We start from the raw sequence: 18,569 nt of genomic DNA on the forward strand, positions 1-18,569 counted from the left end.
GCAGATGTCTAATGGTGCTGCTTGGTGCTTCTCATGGGCCCATAACCTTTGACCCATGAGGCCATAGCCTTTGCTATGAGACTCATAGCCTTTGCTATATCAGAGAAGTGTATGAAACCTATAACTAACTTAAATGTATTATTTCATATAAGAAACTCAATACTGTAATAGAAAAACCACCATAGTACCTGATATTAATAAAGTTTAGACATTAAGACACATTGTCGCTTTATTGAAACATTACACATGCAGCTATAACTTACTTGACATTCCAATTAAGCCTAATGAAATTGTTTAAATTATTAATAATTAGTATATTATTAGTTATCTTTACCTACCTTTATTACAATATGTTTATAGTGGAAAAAATAGTTTGTATTGATATTTATCAAATTAAACATCATATATAATGCAAGATATGAAAAAGAACACGCTCATTAATGACCTTTATTTGTAAAACATATTTTGCGGTGACAAGCATGTCAAGTAAAATGTAATTGTTTGATTAAAATTAAGTCTAAAACTGTGAATACTGTACGTTAATTACTCCTCCAGCATCTGGCACCAATCACTGCAAAACCCTTGCATCTCTCCCCGTTTTCCTCTTCCAAGATAACCTAAAGGATTCATATGAAAACTTATTAACGGTGCACATGCATGTCAATTCTTCTTCTTCACATTTTGTCATTAAATAAGGAAGCCGTGATCATGTTTTTATGTATAGTGTCTCATTGCAGTGTCTGCAGATGTCCAGCTTGTACCTTTTGTGAAAGTTTTCCACAAATGTCTTAGACTTTGTTTTCCATTCTGCAACACCTGTATAGTGAAATTAAGAAGCATAAAAATGTACATGATTAGAGAAAAATGTGGAAACATCCTGCCATACCCATTAATTTAAAAAAGATCCACACATACTGTCAAGCCAGCGGAAATGTGCCATCCTTCGAAATTTGTCTGTTCCCACCAAACATCTGAATTTTGGGCAAACCAGAGACAACTTTAAAATTGCATCATCATCACCCTCTTCAAGGACCACATTGAGGAAGATTTCCTGAAGAACTGCATCTGGCAACTGTGGAGCATTCCAAACAAACTACTGTAAATTTACTAACCCTAATAAACATCATAATCTAACTTTCCTTAATACATAATGAAGATCATATGGCTGTTTGTATACATTAACATTTAAAATATTTTTCCAGGAAATCTACAAAAGGAGTGAATGAGAATAAAAATAATTTATTTATCAATTCACTTATCACTACTGACAAACAGATTAATCAATAATGGCTTCTATTTTCACACAGTCAATACCTTCCACGTGTAATTTCTGTTAAGAGCAGATTCACCCACCACCGCCTGATATTGCCCATATCATGCTGAAAAGCAGGAAATTTGGTAATGACATTTTATATTTTCTGAAGCAATTACTTAAACATATAGGGAGGATAGTTCTTACCTGAGTGAAGTCAAACTCCCAGTCAAATGTCTTATACAGTGCATACTGTCATGTAGATGCACATTTTTTAGAATTATGAATATTTGCACATTATGCACAATTAATAAAACCTACCAATGGGTTAGATTTCATAGAACCATCTTAAAACTGGTTCTGTCAAACATTAATGTTGTGTTGAGGAAAACCCCTACAAGGTAATTATTGCTTACCATTAGAATGAATACACTGCAGTCAACAGATCCCGACTGTGCTGGAACATCCTGAAAAAAAACATTAATGAAAGATGAACATTTTATTCATACACAGGACACAGTCAGGTATAAAAAATGTTTCATTGTAACATGCATCAATACCTTATGCTTAAGAAGTTTCCAAGGTCCTGGAACTAGCTTTATTGCAATTTTGCTTTAAAAAAGAAGACATAATGAGTATGTATGTGTGTACAGAGAAAGAGAGAATAACTCATAACATTGTTGTAGGCATAGACAATAGCAAGACAATTTAAAATGTAATAAGTATCTAACAACGACACTGTCTACTACGAGACAACTACGAGACATTTATCTTATACTTTGAATGCTACTGTCTATGCCTATGAAAGGCAATATAACAAAATGTAGAACATAACCACATGACTAATATGACTAAATTACATGGAACAATGAACAGTTCCAGATTATTCTAATCTGTATAGATAATTTAAATCAATAAATAATTAAATGCAACACATGCAAAGAACTTCAACTGTAGAAGGAACACAGAACAGTTCCTAATAATTAAATTAAAACCTGAACATGAATACACAGTCAGAATGTCCATAACCACTATGGTCAGTGGACTGGACTTGACAGCACCCCAGGTTTGCAATAAGGGCAACTGTCTGTCCCTGAGTAGATGTCATCTACTTCATAAACAAAACGAACACCTACACAAGGATTGTATTAGAGGTAATAAAATATACACAATGATATGCATTTCAATTTATGAAAACCATTTACATATAAATGTGAGCTTAAAAATTTTACCATGAATATTTTTGTATGTTCTGTTTAAATGAACTATGGATTATTTGTTAAAAATTCTTACCTGCCATACTAACAGCACACAAAACCAAAACCGACAACTTAGAAAATGGTTCTTAAAAGAAACGTTGGTTAATAATTATGAATACAAAAAAACACAAATCATGTAAGGCCTGAAAAAGAAAATACACAAAAAGATATGGGTTTGCGGTCTTCAAGGTTGTGCTTGTCAGGCTATCCGAGTCAAACACGGTTGTATGCTAACTTAATAACAAATTTAATGAACAATTATTTCAATTACTAATTAATTGATTAACTAACTTACTTTTACAATTATCGTTGTGAACAACGTAGCTGCTATCGATAAACTGCCCGTTGCATATCTGCTATCGCTAGACTGGCCGTTGCATATGATTGGTTACTGCACCATAAGGACGTTACTGATTGGCAGAACAAAGTGACAGGTCCCTCCTATCCTAGCACTGTTTCCTGCTGCCAGATGCCGATTTTTTCCCTCAACCCTTACTGATAAATCTTGAGACTTAAGTCTCGCGAGATGTAGCTGTCACTGAATTAAAGTGTTTTGTGTTTAAATTTCAGTTACTTTAGAACCACGAGGAGAAAAACATGTATTCAATAGCGTCTCACTTAAAAAGGAATATTTGAATAATAAGCACTAATGTCTCCTGAATTTCTTATTGGATGATGCACACGGTATGTTTATTATGTTTGTTTGTTTATTTTGGGGTTTCGTTGTCAATTTATATGTAATGTTCTGTGTATCAATATTGGTTTAATAAGTTGTCAATTTGTCATAAACTGTGATATGGACAAAACATCGTCATAATGTAATTTTGTTTATTTTTCAGTTTTTCACGTTGTATGGTGTATGGTGTATGATGCTGACCCTTTGGAAGAAAATATAAAACGTTAAGGCATCAGTTGAAGCGTGTTTGTTTTATAATCAGAAAAAAACGTTTGGGAGCCGTTATAGTGAAAAACGTGCATTTACACATCTGGATGTGAAAAATACATCGGTGAAAGAACGTAGCCAAACCCCGTGGATTTGAAAAGGGCCTATTGCAAATATGAGGACGTAGTCATTCGATTGAGCAAAGCGATTTCGTCAAGTTGAAGATTTCTTGTGTACACATTGCGGGACTGCAAAAACAAAGTATCCCTTGCCGAGCAAGATTCGACGCAAGAAGAATATGCTGCAGTGAATGTGAATAGCCACAAGGCGGCGACGTTGCGTTGTACTTAAGGGCAATTCAATCAATAAGACTGGCAGGTCAGGCGGTATCATTTCTGTTTGAATTATCAGACTGTTGATTTCTGTTTAAATATCATTTATTAATGGACATTTAACATTCGTTAGTTTAAAATTGTTCTCAAATTACTGAAATCGGAATGTGCATTTAATAATTTTGTAATCTGACTGAAGTTAAACTTAAATGATATAGTGCCATTTCCACGTGGTTTAATAGCTTGTTATCTGTGCTCAGTATCTGAATAATTGGGGATTTAAAATAATTAGTCAACATGGATCCAAAAAGGTCAGAAATGTGTAAATTGTTCAAAGACTGAACTATTCTTTAATAAGTGGTGTTAGAATGTTTCATGTAGAGAATGCTATTTTGAATGTATTAGTATTGCTTGAGTTTATTTTTGTCTTCTGTCTCTTTCTAGACTGGACAACTGTTTGGAGCTTCTGATCAAGACCAATCGTTTACCAGAAGCAGCCTTTCTGGCCCGCACATATTTGCCCAGCCAAGTGTCCAGGTCTGCATTCATATTCACATTGTAGAGGAAATTATATTCATTCATAGTGTGAGAAGTATACAATTTTTTTCGTAATACCAGAATGACCTACTAAAAATGTGTATGTTTTTGTACTTAGTTCAGTGGAGCGTTCTGAACATAGGCGGTGTTTTTTTTATTATTGCAGAGATAATGTTTGAGTCAATGAAATGCTGTGTTTTCACAGTTCTTCTCTGTGTATTTTATTATAGGGTTGTGAAGCTGTGGTGAGAGAGCTTGTCTAAGGTCAATCAGAAAGCGGCTGAGTCTCTAGCAGATCCTACCGAATATGAAAATCTGTTCCCCGGCCTGAGAGAGGCCTTTATTGCAGAGCAGTACCTTAGAGAGACCAGCCTTGGGGAAACCAGACCTGCCTCTGATTACCCACTGGTCACAGTAAGAAAGCATCTATTAAATGCCTCTTAATTAAAGCCAGTGGACTCAACATCAGTTTTGTGAAATGACCTTGTATCTGCCTTTTTCTCCTCCTGTAGCCCAATGAAGAGAGGAACGTGCTGGAGGAAGCCAGTGGGTATGAACCCAAAGGTGTATTCCCCACTCCCACACAGGTTGGCCAGTCACACAAACACACACATTTTATAAATTTGTGATTTAGTCTTTGAAAACTGGGCTAAAGTCTCAAAATCGAATCGATTTTTAACAAGCATTAAAAGCATAAATTGATAACAAGATTTAATTCTTTGACATGTCCTTAAACAATCAATATTGAAGATATTAAGATAATGTTTTCAAAGAATGTTGCAGGATGATTTATGTAAAAAAAAAACTGAATCACAAAAAATGACATCAGCTGGAATTTCACAGACTGGGGTCACATAATCGAGCTCCTGACCTCAAACATCTGTATCGGTGTTTTAAATAAATTAAGTATTAGAAGCCATTAGAACTGCTGTAATTGAAAATAGGCTTAAATTAGATTTGTTAAACAGAAAAACAGGGTGGGGAATGCAATGGTTTGAATACATCTGACATTTTTGTCCACCAGGTGAAGGATGCAGATGAAGCCTCAGAGGATGAGGGTGTTTTAGCCCCCGTGGTGGCAGCTGTCTCCGCTTCAGTAGCAGCTGCAGTGAGCCCGACAGAAGCCAAGCTCTCTCAGACGGTTGAAAAGGAGGAGGAAAAACCTACAGGGGCTGCGACAGCGGATCAGAAGGTATTTCTACTGAGGGTGAAAGACACTGTTATTGAAACCGTGTTTATTTTTTACTTGATGAAACTTTGTGTTTTATCTTCAGGTTATTGATGAACTGGAGGATGATTTGGATAACATGGAGCTTGATGATATCGATACCACAGACGTTAATCTTGACGATGACTTCTCAGATGACTAACCCCAAATCACAGAAGCATTGAGTTTATTTAAGCGACCAAACTGATTTTTTGTATGTATGTTAGTCCCACTGAGGTGAAGGCCGAGTCTAAAACAGGATGGACTGGACGGAACATGAATACGTCTTTTACGACGTAACACGATTGGCAAGAGGAGAAATGTGCTGTTGATTTTGAACTTTTCTACTTCATTCTGGACCTTCTATTTACGTTTTACCCGTACATAAAGGTATGCATTGATTATTTTGTGTTTTACCATGGTAAATCATGGTGTCATTATTCATAATAAAGATAATTATGCTTACAGCGCGTGGCCTGTAACTTCCTCGCTTTTTTGTCATTAGTTTTTCATTTTATTATGTTATTATTTGAATTTAATATTTTATTATTAAAAAACATGATGCACATCATAGTAAAAAAATCAACACTAAGCAGTGAGAGAAGAAACTGACATGTGCTTTGAACTACATTTTTGGCTGAACTTTCTCATCAAGTATCATTATGATGCTGTTGCTGATCGCTGTAATGAGTGAAACATTTCAGCGAATTGTTGTGTCAAGTTGCTTGTTGTATTTATTAAATATCTGGTGGCTTTCTTGAGCGTTAAAGAACTTAAATGTAATGTTTAGCGGCATCTAGTGGTGAGGTTGCGAATTGCAACTAACGGCTCACTCCACCCCTACCTTTCGAAGCACTACAGAGACTGAGAGAAGAAAAAGATGTCGACACATTTTCGCTTCTTTCCCAAAGGAGATAACGTATTTACGAAATGCGTTCTGTAGAGTAGTGTGTCTGTTTAGGAGAGCATGGTTTTGTAAACTGTGGGAACCGTTTCATAATCTGTCAGTACGTTTTTTTTAACTGAGGGAACGAGTTTCCAAACTGTGGCCACGGATTTGCTGGTCTTGTTTTTTTCTCTCTGGCGGGTGACCAGATGGGCTCCGTAGGGCTACTGTTGAAACAACATGATGAATTCCATGTAAGGGGATCCGCGGTGTATGTAGATAGAAATAGCTCATTCTGAGGTAATAAAAACATAATGCTTCATTACGTAAGGTACTTATACACCTCTGAAGACACAGTTACTGTGTGTATATTATATTTTATTTCTGTCAATAGATCCTCCAAAAAAATACATACTGCACCTTTAAAGGAATACGACAACTTGAGGGTGAGGGTAAATAATGACAGAATTTTAATTTTTCTCTGAATTATTCCCTTAAGATTGGGTTTACACTTACTAGTAACACACAACCGATATCTGGAAGTTATAAAAAGAAGAATGGTCAGTTGCACCTCACTAGTAACTGAGGTGCAACGGTCCATTCTCCTTTTTATATCTTGGGATGGGATGTTAAAAGCTTGCATACTCTCATATACTTGTTTTAATTCTGCCTCATATTTCTCCAAAGCCACCTTCATATCTTCCAGCTCTGTTTTTGGGCATTCCTCTTTTAGTTTAGATCTGACAAGCTGAACTTCAACTTTAAAGTTTACATACGTGAACCTAAACTTTCGTTCACTTTTTTCCGTCTCGTCTTAATTCAAGCATTTTTTCTGTAGGGCGCCTGTCTCGTTCTGATCGTCTTAGCCCTGGTTCAACTTGTGAGGATAACTCCTGGAATCACACTTTGTTAGCTTGAAGATCTGCATTAATCTCAGCTATTCGTTCTTCTATTTTTTGTCTGTTTGAGACATCAAGTTCAATTTCAAAATTCTCCTCTAACTGTGCCTTTTCATTTTCAAGAGCCTGAATTACTTGATCTAGTANTCCGATTTCAGTTATTTGAGAACAATTTTAAACTAACGAATGTTAAATGTCCATTAATAAATGATATTTAAACAGAAATCAACAGTCTGATAATTCAAACAGAAATGATACCGCCTGACCTGCCAGTCTTATTGATTGAATTGCCCTTAAGTACAACGCAACGTCGCCGCCTTGTGGCTATTCACATTCACTGCAGCATATTCTTCTTGCGTCGAATCTTGCTCGGCAAGGGATACTTTGTTTTTGCAGTCCCGCAATGTGTACACTAGAAATCTTCAACTTGACGAAATCGCTTTGCTCAATCGAATGTCTACGTCCTCATATTTGCAATAGGCCCTTTTCAAATCCACGGGGTTTGGCTACGTTCTTTCACCGATGTATTTTTCACATCCAGATGTGTAATTGCACGTTTTTCACTATAACGGCTCCCAAACGTTTTTTTCTGATTATAAAACAAACACGCTTCAACTGATGCCTTAACGTTTTATATTTTCTTCCAAAGGGTCAGCATCATACACCATACACCATACAACGTGAAAAACTGAAAAATAAACAAAATTACATTATGACGATGTTTTGTCCATATCACAGTTTATGACAAATTGACAACTTATTAAACCAATATTGATACACAGAACATTACATATAAATTGACAACGAAACCCCAAAATAAACATACAAACATAATAAACATACCGTGTGCATCATCCAATAAGTAATTCAGGAGACATTAGTGCTTATTATTCAAATATTCCTTTTTAAGTGAGACGCTATTGAATTCATGTTTTTCTCCTCGTGGTTCTAAAGTAACTGAAATTTAAACACAAAACACTTTAATTCAGTGACAGCTACATCTCGCGAGACTTAAGTCTCATGATTTATCAGTAAGGGTTGAGGGAAAAAATCGGCATCTGGCAGCAGGAAACAGTGCTAGGATAGGAGGGACCTGTCACTTTGTTCTGCCAATCAGTAACGTCCTTATGGTGCAGTAACCAATCATATGCAACGGCCAGTCTAGCGATAGCAGATATGCAACGGGCAGTTTATCGATAGCAGCTACGTTGTTCACAACGATAATTGTAAAAGTAAGTTAGTTAATCAATTAATTAGTAATTGAAATAATTGTTCATTAAATTTGTTATTAAGTTTGCATACAACTGTGTTTGACTCGGATAGCCTGACAAGCACAACCTTGAAGACCGCAAACCCATATCTTTTTGTGTATTTTCTTTTTCAGGCCTTACATGATTTGTGTTTTTTTGTATTCATAATTATTAACCAACGTTTCTTTTAAGAACCATTTTCTAAGTTGTCGGTTTTGGTTTTGTGTGCTGTTAGTATGGCAGGTAAGAATTTTTAACATATAATCCATAGTTCATTTAAACAGAACGTACAAAAATATTCATGGTAAAATGTAATGGAATTTTTAAGCTCACATTTATATGTAAATGGTTTTCATAAATTGAAATGCTTATCATTGTGTATATTTTATTACCTCTAATACAATCCTTGTGTAGGTGTTCGTTTTGTTTATGAAGTAGATGACATCTACTCAGGGACAGACAGTTGCCCTTATTGCAAACCTGGGGTGCTGTCAAGTCCAGTCCACTGACCTTAGTGGTTATGGACATTCTGACTGTGTATTCATGTTCAGGTTTTAATTTAATTATTAGGAACTGTTCTGTGTTCCTTCTACAGTTGAAGTTCTTTGCATGTGTTGCATTTTATTATTTATTGATTTAAATTATCTATTCAGATTAGAATAATCTGGAACTGTTCATTGTTCCATGTAATTTAGTCATATTAGTCATGTGGTTATGTTCTACATTTTGTTATATTGCCTTTCATAGGCATAGACAGTAGCATTCAAAGTATAAGATAAATGTCTCGTAGTTGTCTCGTAGTAGACAGTGTCGTTGTTAGATACTTATTACATTTTAAATTGTCTTGCTATTGTCTATGCCTACAACAATGTTATGAGTTATTCTCTCTTTCTCTGTACACACATACATACTCATTATGTCTTCTTTTTTAAAGCAAAATTGCAATAAAGCTAGTTCCAGGACCTTGGAAACTTCTTAAGCATAAGGTATTGATGCATGTTACAATGAAACATTTTTTATACCTGACTGTGTCCTGTGTATGAATAAAATGTTCATCTTTCATTAATGTTTTTTTTCAGGATGTTCCAGCACAGTCGGGATCTGTTGACTGCAGTGTATTCATTCTAATGGTAAGCAATAATTACCTTGTAGGGGTTTTCCTCAACACAACATTAATGTTTGACAGAACCAGTTTTAAGATGGTTCTATGAAATCTAACCCATTGGTAGGTTTTATTAATTGTGCATAATGTGCAAATATTCATAATTCTAAAAAATGTGCATCTACATGACAGTATGCACTGTATAAGACATTTGACTGGGAGTTTGACTTCACTCAGGTAAGAACTATCCTCCCTATATGTTTAAGTAATTGCTTCAGAAAATATAAAATGTCATTACCAAATTTCCTGCTTTTCAGCATGATATGGGCAATATCAGGCGGTGGTGGGTGAATCTGCTCTTAACAGAAATTACACGTGGAAGGTATTGACTGTGTGAAAATAGAAGCCATTATTGATTAATCTGTTTGTCAGTAGTGATAAGTGAATTGATAAATAAATTATTTTTATTCTCATTCACTCCTTTTGTAGATTTCCTGGAAAAATATTTTAAATGTTAATGTATACAAACAGCCATATGATCTTCATTATGTATTAAGGAAAGTTAGATTATGATGTTTATTAGGGTTAGTAAATTTACAGTAGTTTGTTTGGAATGCTCCACAGTTGCCAGATGCAGTTCTTCAGGAAATCTTCCTCAATGTGGTCCTTGAAGAGGGTGATGATGATGCAATTTTAAAGTTGTCTCTGGTTTGCCCAAAATTCAGATGTTTGGTGGGAACAGACAAATTTCGAAGGATGGCACATTTCCGCTGGCTTGACAGTATGTGTGGATCTTTTTTAAATTAATGGGTATGGCAGGATGTTTCCACATTTTTCTCTAATCATGTACATTTTTATGCTTCTTAATTTCACTATACAGGTGTTGCAGAATGGAAAACAAAGTCTAAGACATTTGTGGAAAACTTTCACAAAAGGTACAAGCTGGACATCTGCAGACACTGCAATGAGACACTATACATAAAAACATGATCACGGCTTCCTTATTTAATGACAAAATGTGAAGAAGAAGAATTGACATGCATGTGCACCGTTAATAAGTTTTCATATGAATCCTTTAGGTTATCTTGGAAGAGGAAAACGGGGAGAGATGCAAGGGTTTTGCAGTGATTGGTGCCAGATGCTGGAGGAGTAATTAACGTACAGTATTCACAGTTTTAGACTTAATTTTAATCAAACAATTACATTTTACTTGACATGCTTGTCACCGCAAAATATGTTTTACAAATAAAGGTCATTAATGAGCGTGTTCTTTTTCATATCTTGCATTATATATGATGTTTAATTTGATAAATATCAATACAAACTATTTTTTCCACTATAAACATATTGTAATAAAGGTAGGTAAAGATAACTAATAATATACTAATTATTAATTATTTAAACAATTTCATTAGGCTTAATTGGAATGTCAAGTAAGTTATAGCTGCATGTGTAATGTTTCAATAAAGCGACAATGTGTCTTAATGTCTTAACTTTATTAATATCAGGTACTATGGTGGTTTTTCTATTACAGTATTGAGTTTCTTATATGAAATAATACATTTAAGTTAGTTATAGGTTTCATACACTTCTCTGATATAGCAAAGGCTATGAGTCTCATAGCAAAGGCTATGGCCTCATGGGTCAAAGGTTATGGGCCCATGAGAAGCACCAAGCAGCACCATTAGACATCTGCTTAACATTACAAATACACGTACACTTTGCCGACATTAGTTAGTTCAAGCATAGTTCAAGTATATGTTTTGCAACACAAATGTAGACAGTAGTCTGTGCATTAAGCTTGTTATTGTTAAGTCACGAACACAGATGTGTTCAGTATTAGCTTGTTTGAACCATAATCTTTTTGGGTTGCACAGTATCCATTTGACCACGAGCTCATGGTAATAAAAACTACATTAAGCAAGAAAGGTTTTAGTAAATGACAAATATGATATACATTTGCCTGCTAAAAGCAAATGTATACTTTTCTTTTAAGAACTTCAAAAGGGTTTCGCCACGGTTAAATCCTAGCATAGTAAACCTGACATATAACCGTGGCAGGTTAAGACCTAAGTAAGATATAATGGTAGCGACTCAGAAAGAGGATGGACTAACAAAAAAGGTCATATCATGTGAAACCTGATTGGTAGAAGGTGATGTCAGGCGAAGCATGATTGGCTAACAATGTGAAAAACAACTTGAAGTAGCGCGTCAGTGTGCATTTTCTTAAGGTACACTTATTTTCCTCCTGTGTTTTTTCCTGTAAAGCGGCATTGAAACACTTGAAACATTGCAAAAAAAGCACTACATAGAATTTAATTGAACAAGTTAAAAGCTCCAGTAGCAGCAGTTTTTCCGTCTTAATATTTTAAGGTGTGGGTCCATTGTAACCATTGAATTAGGTTGAGAATTAAGACGTTATTCACGAGTTCGCCAATGCAATATATAATGATGGCAGGGATAGTATAGCTGATAGCAGGGTGTAGGATACAATGATGCGTATATAGGCGTATGGTGCTGTCCGTGAGCTGGGCTCAAGCTCGCCGGAGTTCCTTCCGAACCGGAACAGCTTCCTCGCCTGATGTGGGGAGTGCGCCGAGCTCGGAAACGGGGAGATGAGACGGGGAGGTGGAGGGGTGTTGAATTACTTGTAGAGATGGCGCAGGTGCAGATTTCTTGGTCTTATTTATAAGGAGTCTCGACTTGAGCATAGATTGCTGATGAGCGAACCATCCGAGATGATTATGTGCTCCGGCTTCTCCCGAACTTTGTTAATGAAACATATTTATGCTTCATACAAAAAATAAAAACACAGCTTCCTCGTTTACTGGTTTTCTGACATTATTCGTGTTTTTAACATGATTTTAATCTTCATGTACTGTCCGTAGTGATTCGGATATGCATAATACTGGACAAAATATGTGTTATGTGTAATGTTAAAATGCAAACTGAGAACTCTCTCGGGATCCCTTAGTGTTCGGGAATCTCGGCTGCAGCCCATGTTGCCCATTGGGTTGACGGCATAATACATATAATTTTACAAATGCACACATTCTTGAAAAACGCGTCGGTAGTTGTTAAGAAAATTTTCGCAAAGCCATGCTTTCGATGGTCTGTCTATACCGCTTGTATTTTGAAATTCCTCTTCTCCCGTCGTAAAAGCACGTATACGCTGACGTATTCGGAACTAGGACCAGTATGCAATGCCACGCATGAGGGAACATCACGTTTATATGTATAATTCATGAATGACACGTGGTTACGCTAATGATGACGTCACGACTATAGTTTAATCAATTTTATGCAAATCCTTTCCGTTTTGCTGACTTTCCATTGGCTAAAACCAATACGTCTGTAGACGAAATTACGTCTTTAGGCGCAAATAACGCGAACACGCGATTATATCGTCTGTACACGTTACGTCTAATGACATGTTTTGATAGAGCAGGCCTTTCCATGTTTACGACTGTTTTGGCCTTTGCTTCCATAGTCATACACATCGAGATGCCTGCACGATCCGTTACTGCGCATGCGCGTATTAGTATATCAAACCGAGCAACATCAGTGGTTAGGCTACACACTGGCCCTGTCCCATATAGTGGCGCACTCCGGTCTTGTGGACCTCCTCCAGTTCCACACTTGGTGACGTCAGGAAGTGCAGACTTACAGGGCACTAGGCACGAGTCCACAAGGGTACATGGGAGTGCTTTTTGGTGACAGACTTGAGGTCATCACGACCGGAAAGAGCAAGCGGTGCTTTCTAATCACTCTCGCGGTACTTTGTTGTCATTCTGATCAGTCTGTGCAGCGCCGCGTGAAGTCGACCACTTGTTGTCCCATTGTAGTTATTTGGGACTGGAGCTGCAGGTTTTTATTGTTCTGTATTTCATATGTTGATATGCCACCCGAGCATTATGCAATAGATACTTATGTTTGTAATGCATTCATTTGTCATGACGTAAATGCAACTGCTTATGTATATTTATTTATTTGTATACAATATTCTTCTGTATACACTTCTTAATATGCATATATGTTGTTGTTGTTATTTAATATTTCTCTATAATACAGAAGCTGTGTTGTTCAGCTTTACAGAGACAACTACATATAAATCTACAACAAAATATGGCTTATTACCTTAAGTAAGAAAATGCACTGCATTCAAAGTTTTTATTCTTGAATAGCTGGCTTAATAGAAAATAAATAAGCAATAATGTGAATAAGTAACCAATTAATAAATTAATTTAGAATTTTATCAAAACATACATTTAAAAATGTATTTGTCATGTTTACGTAAATGTCTGACATCCACGACACTCCTCCCATCCGTTCTGTGATTGGGCGTTCGCAAGGATTCCTGGGTAGGGGACTTCAGTGGAGTCTCACTCAATGCGGGCTTCGCCGAAGACCACATCGAGGGCACAAAGGAGGCGCTCGCGAGCAGACTTCTGAGCGCTAAAAAGACAAATGGGACACTCTAGACTTGGCGAGCACGCGCGATTTAAGTCCACGAGACCGCAGTCCACATGAAGTGCGCCATTTGGGACAGGGCCACTATTGGTATCGCGCATGCGATGAAACACTTCACGGCCAGGCGGCACAACTGGCGACATATTTTTGTAGGCTACATTGTGTTTTTCATTTAACAGTTCACGGCGGGTGTATTTTGATGTTTTAAAATGTAGCTTACGCTATGCATTACGATGTGTTTACGTGGTTGCCAATCCAAAATAATAAAGGAGTTGTTACATGAACATACACGATTTTGGTTACATAAAGTCTGAGTCTTTCTGTCACTGCAAACCTTCAGTTTCCTCCATACTCGTCCCGGCGTGTTCACGTGGGAAAGTGACGTCAATGCATACCCTCTATTGGGTTTTAATGGCAGCAAGTTGCTGCCAGTGGCTGCCACTTCCTGCTGCCAGCAGCTTTTTTGCTCAACCCCCTCTCTGATTTATATCCAGAACGTGATGCTTGATGGGATACACTTAGCCCTGAATACCACACTATTGCTCGGAAGCGATATTCAAGATAGTGTGGGTTTAGTGTGCGTTAAGGGCACTGCACTTTGGCGTTTTTAAGACATTGGACAGACTTGCGAACTTACTTCCTGTCGCGTGCACGCGCTCTTAAGTGGGGAACGTATTTGGACGTAGCCTGTCCCTGGCACTCACTAGCACGCCCGCTTCTGGCTCGATAGTTGAAAGGAGGCTTTTGCCTTTGAGGATTTTCTGTATCAATATGGCTTACACCTTACCTTCTCCCGTCAAAGACTGTTACCTTTGCACTTCTTCTTTAAAATACTCTGTTGTTTTAAAATGTTGCCACAGTTTGTGTAAAAGCTGCCTACAAAACTACTGGGAGCTCAACAAGTCTCTGGAGTGTCCCGTCTGCCTGAGAGAGATGCACTGTTCTGTGCGTCTGCAGCAGTCGAGCGTTTCTCGCTTTGCCACAGAAAGTACATTTTCTGAAAAGGTAAGTGTCCTGCCTATTAGAAAATCGGTGTTTTAAATAAATTATGAATTAGAAGCTATTAGAACTGCTGTAATTGAAAATAGGCTTAAATTAGATTTGTTAAACAGAAAAGCGGGGTGGGGATGCAATGAATTGGAATACTTCCTATTGTTTTTCCATTCCTGATATTACCAGAATATTAATCATTTTATTGAACAAGTTGAATTGTAGTAGTAGATCCTTTCCAGGTGGAAGATTTTGGTGTTGAATTATTGTAATGGCTGGGAAGTTGAAAAGCCTTGGTTTACAAAACTTATTGTTATAGACCGCTTCAGAGGACGGAATAACGCTGGTCTAGAATGTTTCAGTTTTTACTGGGAAATGATGGAACATAATACAACTAACTGAACATTTTTAGCTAAGTCGAAATGTCAAACATCATCTTGCAAAATCATCTATAGAGGTCTAATCATATTAGCTGCATTAATGTCTTGCTCGATCATCAGTATATTTCTGGATTACCATGCTGATTCTTGATCTCACTTTGAGTGTCAAAAGTGTGATTGTTTTCTTGGTGTACTTGGAGTAATTGACAAATACATGTGACCATGTGTCCTATGGTGTGACATAGCAAAAATGTCGTAGTAATAATTGATTACATTATTACTATTTATTTTAAAATATAAAATAACAATGAAAATAAATCTCATATGCATGGTCACAATTATACAAATGCTAGGACTAAGTACAACCAACATAACTAGAACTAAATTGAAATGTCAAACAAACATTTAGACTTTAAAGGTGTCATGAACTGGCCTTTTTTATTATTTTATACTGTTGTCTGAGGTCTACTTACGACGTTCACGTGGGTATTTAACATTAAAAAACACCAAATATACAACAAGTAATAGGCTACTTTCTACCCTGGTTTTGAGGCCGGTGTTATGGATCAAATGGGGATCGTGTTAACGGGGACATGCGCGTGCACACATATAATTTTACCTGATTTCTCAGCAGATGTTAGAACATGACAGATTCGCGAATAAACATGCATCCCATTAAATGTAACTGATGTTACTTATATTAGATCGATTTGATTATTCGGTTTATGCTCCCGTTTATAGGAAGCAGTTTAAAGCAAGTTTACTATTGTCCTTTCATGGTGGACTACAAACCACGCCCAAGTTAAAATGGGACAGTATGGTATATTTTAGGGTATAATACCGAAATATTTAATCATTATCATGCATTTAAACATTTAATTAATGTTATACATTTAGTTATAGTCAGCCACAAGCCTCGTGTTTTATGTCACACATTTAGTTATGATATCATACATTGTGCTAGAAGCCTCACAGTCAGACACATGCCTCGTGATTGAGAGCAGGCTGTACACGCATGCTTCCATAGACTGTGCACATTGTCACAAAGCAACATGAATAATAGGTTGAATGTTCGAGTTGCATATACAGAAAGCCTAAGGATACATCATGTGAGTGCTTGTAAAGGCCACGTGACGCACTTATTTTCTTGAAAATTGTAGGAGGCGCTTGCCACGATTCAATCCACGTAAGGAAAGAATGAGATCTAATCGTGGCAAAAGTAAAGAGGATGGACCAGGTAGGCCAGACTAAAATATAATTGTTGCAAATGAGAAGGGGACGGGCTAATACAAAAGATGACATCATGTGAATTCTGATTGGTGAACAATGTGTAAAACAACTTAGGAGTTGGATGTTGGAGTCAGATGTACATTGGTCAGACAACTTCAGATGAACTCTGAATATCTTACTTTGCTTGCTCGAGTAAATAAATATTGAATTCTTGAAACCTAGAACTTGGGCTGTGCACGATTATCCGAAATATATATCACGTATGTGCATTTAACAATTTTGGAACCTGACTGAAGTTAAACTTAAATGATATAGTGCCATTTCCACGTGGTTTAATAGCTTGTTATCTGTGCTCAGTATCTGAATAATTGGGGATTTAAAATAATTAGTCAACATGGATCCAAAAAGGTCAGAAATGTGTATACTAGATCAAGTAATTCAGGCTCTTGAAAATGAAAAGGCACAGTTAGAGGAGAATTTTGAAATTGAACTTGATGTCTCAAACAGACAAAAAATAGAAGAACGAATAGCTGAGATTAATGCAGATCTTCAAGCTAACAAAGTGTGATTCCAGGAGTTATCCTCACAAGTTGAACCAGGGCTAAGACGATCAGAACGAGACAGGCGCCCTACAGAAAAAATGCTTGAATTAAGACGAGACGGAAAAAAGTGAACGAAAGTTTAGGTTCACGTATGTAAACTTTAAAGTTGAAGTTCAGCTTGTCAGATCTAAACTAAAAGAGGAATGCCCAAAAACAGAGCTGGAAGATATGAAGGTGGCTTTGGAGAAATATGAGGCAGAATTAAAACAAGTATATGAGAGTATGCAAGCTTTTAACATCCCATCCCAAGATATAAAAAGGAGAATGGACCGTTGCACCTCAGTTACTAGTGAGGTGCAACTGCCCATTCTTCTTTTTATAACTTCCAGATATCGGTTGTGTGTTACTAGTAAGTGTAAACCCAATCTTAAGGGAATAATTCAGAGAAAAATTTAAATTCTGTCATTATTTACCCTCACCCTCAAGTTGTCGTATTCCTTTAAAGGTGCAGTATGTATTTTTTTGGAGGATCTATTGACAGAAATTAAATATAATATACACACAGTAACTTTGTCTTCAGAGGTGTATAAGTACCTTACGTAATGAAGCATTATGTTTTTATTACCTCAGAATGAGCTATTTCTATCTACATACACCGCGGATCCCCTTACATGGAATTCATCATGTTGTTTCAACAGTAGCCCTACGGAGCCCATCTGGTCACCCGCCAGAGAGAAAAAAACAAGACCCGCAAATCCGTGGCCACAGTTTGGAAACTCGTTCCCTCAGTTAAAAAAATCGTACTGACAGATTATGAAACGGTTCCCACAGTTTACAAAACCATGCTCTCGTACTAAACAGACACACTACTCTACAGAACGCATTTCGTAAATACGTTATCTCCTTTGGGAAAGAAGCGAAAATGTGTCGACATCTTTTTCTTCTCTCAGTCTCTGTAGTGCTTCGAAAGGTAGGGGTGGAGTGAGCCGTTTGTTGCAATTCGCAACCTCACCACTAGATGCCGCTAAACATTACATTTAAGTTCTTTAACGCTCAAGAAAGCCACCAGATATTTAATAAATACAACAAGCAACTTGACACAACAATTCGCTGAAATGTTTCACTCATTACAGCGATCAGCAACAGCATCATAATGATACTTGATGAGAAAGTTCAGCCAAAAATGTAGTTCAAAGCACATGTCAGTTTCTTCTCTCACTGCTTAGTGTTGATTTTTTTTACTATGATGTGCATCATGTTTTTTAATAATAAAATATTAAATTCAAATAATAACATAATAAAATGAAAAACTAATGACAAAAAAGCGAGGAAGTTACAGGCCACGCGCTG

At 36.7% G+C, this 18,569-nt stretch overlaps 1 protein-coding gene and 2 long non-coding RNA genes across 8 annotated transcripts; 2 read left to right on the forward strand and 1 right to left on the reverse strand.

The window, feature by feature from the left end:
* Positions 1-329: 329 nt before the first annotated feature.
* LOC130554730 (uncharacterized) lies at positions 330-2,883 on the reverse strand. Of its 5 annotated transcripts, XR_008963019.1 has the most exons (6): positions 1,813-2,883; positions 1,669-1,719; positions 1,460-1,504; positions 1,315-1,379; positions 916-1,072; positions 330-816 (listed from the first exon to the last, which is right to left on the reverse strand). It is a non-coding gene; the product is annotated as an uncharacterized LOC130554730 (long non-coding RNA). The 5 variants fall into 5 exon arrangements; XR_008963018.1 differs by having other exon boundaries at positions 1,315-1,719; positions 1,813-1,864; positions 2,546-2,883; XR_008963020.1 differs by having other exon boundaries at positions 330-617; positions 762-816; positions 1,315-1,719.
* A 1,140-nt stretch (positions 2,884-4,023) lies between these two features.
* Positions 4,024-5,940, forward strand: LOC130554197 (coatomer subunit beta'-like). Its single transcript, XM_057333696.1, has 6 exons — positions 4,024-4,037; positions 4,171-4,263; positions 4,518-4,677; positions 4,776-4,850; positions 5,288-5,455; positions 5,538-5,940. Exons 1-6 carry the CDS (start codon positions 4,024-4,026, stop codon positions 5,631-5,633), a joined length of 606 nt encoding a protein of 201 aa, XP_057189679.1. The 3' UTR covers positions 5,634-5,940.
* Positions 5,941-8,424: 2,484 nt separating this feature from the next.
* On the forward strand, positions 8,425-10,974 carry LOC130554780 (uncharacterized). 2 transcript variants are annotated; one of them, XR_008963025.1, is made up of 9 exons: positions 8,425-8,487; positions 8,640-8,748; positions 9,440-9,491; positions 9,585-9,635; positions 9,800-9,844; positions 9,925-9,989; positions 10,232-10,388; positions 10,488-10,542; positions 10,687-10,974. It is a non-coding gene; the product is annotated as an uncharacterized LOC130554780 (long non-coding RNA). The 2 variants fall into 2 exon arrangements; XR_008963024.1 differs by having other exon boundaries at positions 10,488-10,974.
* The last annotated feature ends 7,595 nt before the right edge of the window (positions 10,975-18,569 follow it).

The sequence above is a fragment of the Triplophysa rosa genome, linkage group LG5 (assembly GCF_024868665.1).
Source record: "Triplophysa rosa linkage group LG5, Trosa_1v2, whole genome shotgun sequence".
NCBI classification, from domain to species: Eukaryota; Metazoa; Chordata; class Actinopteri; order Cypriniformes; family Nemacheilidae; genus Triplophysa; species Triplophysa rosa.

What these genes read in the sequence shown, in the direction of transcription:
- LOC130554197 (XM_057333696.1), top strand. An exon ending in CTGATTACCCACTGGTCACA is followed by an intron (nt 4,678 to 4,775) that starts GTAAGAAAGCAT and finishes CTCCTCCTGTAG; the next exon opens with CCCAATGAAGAGAGGAACGT. An exon ending in TATTCCCCACTCCCACACAG is followed by an intron (nt 4,851 to 5,287) that starts GTTGGCCAGTCA and finishes TTTGTCCACCAG; the next exon opens with GTGAAGGATGCAGATGAAGC.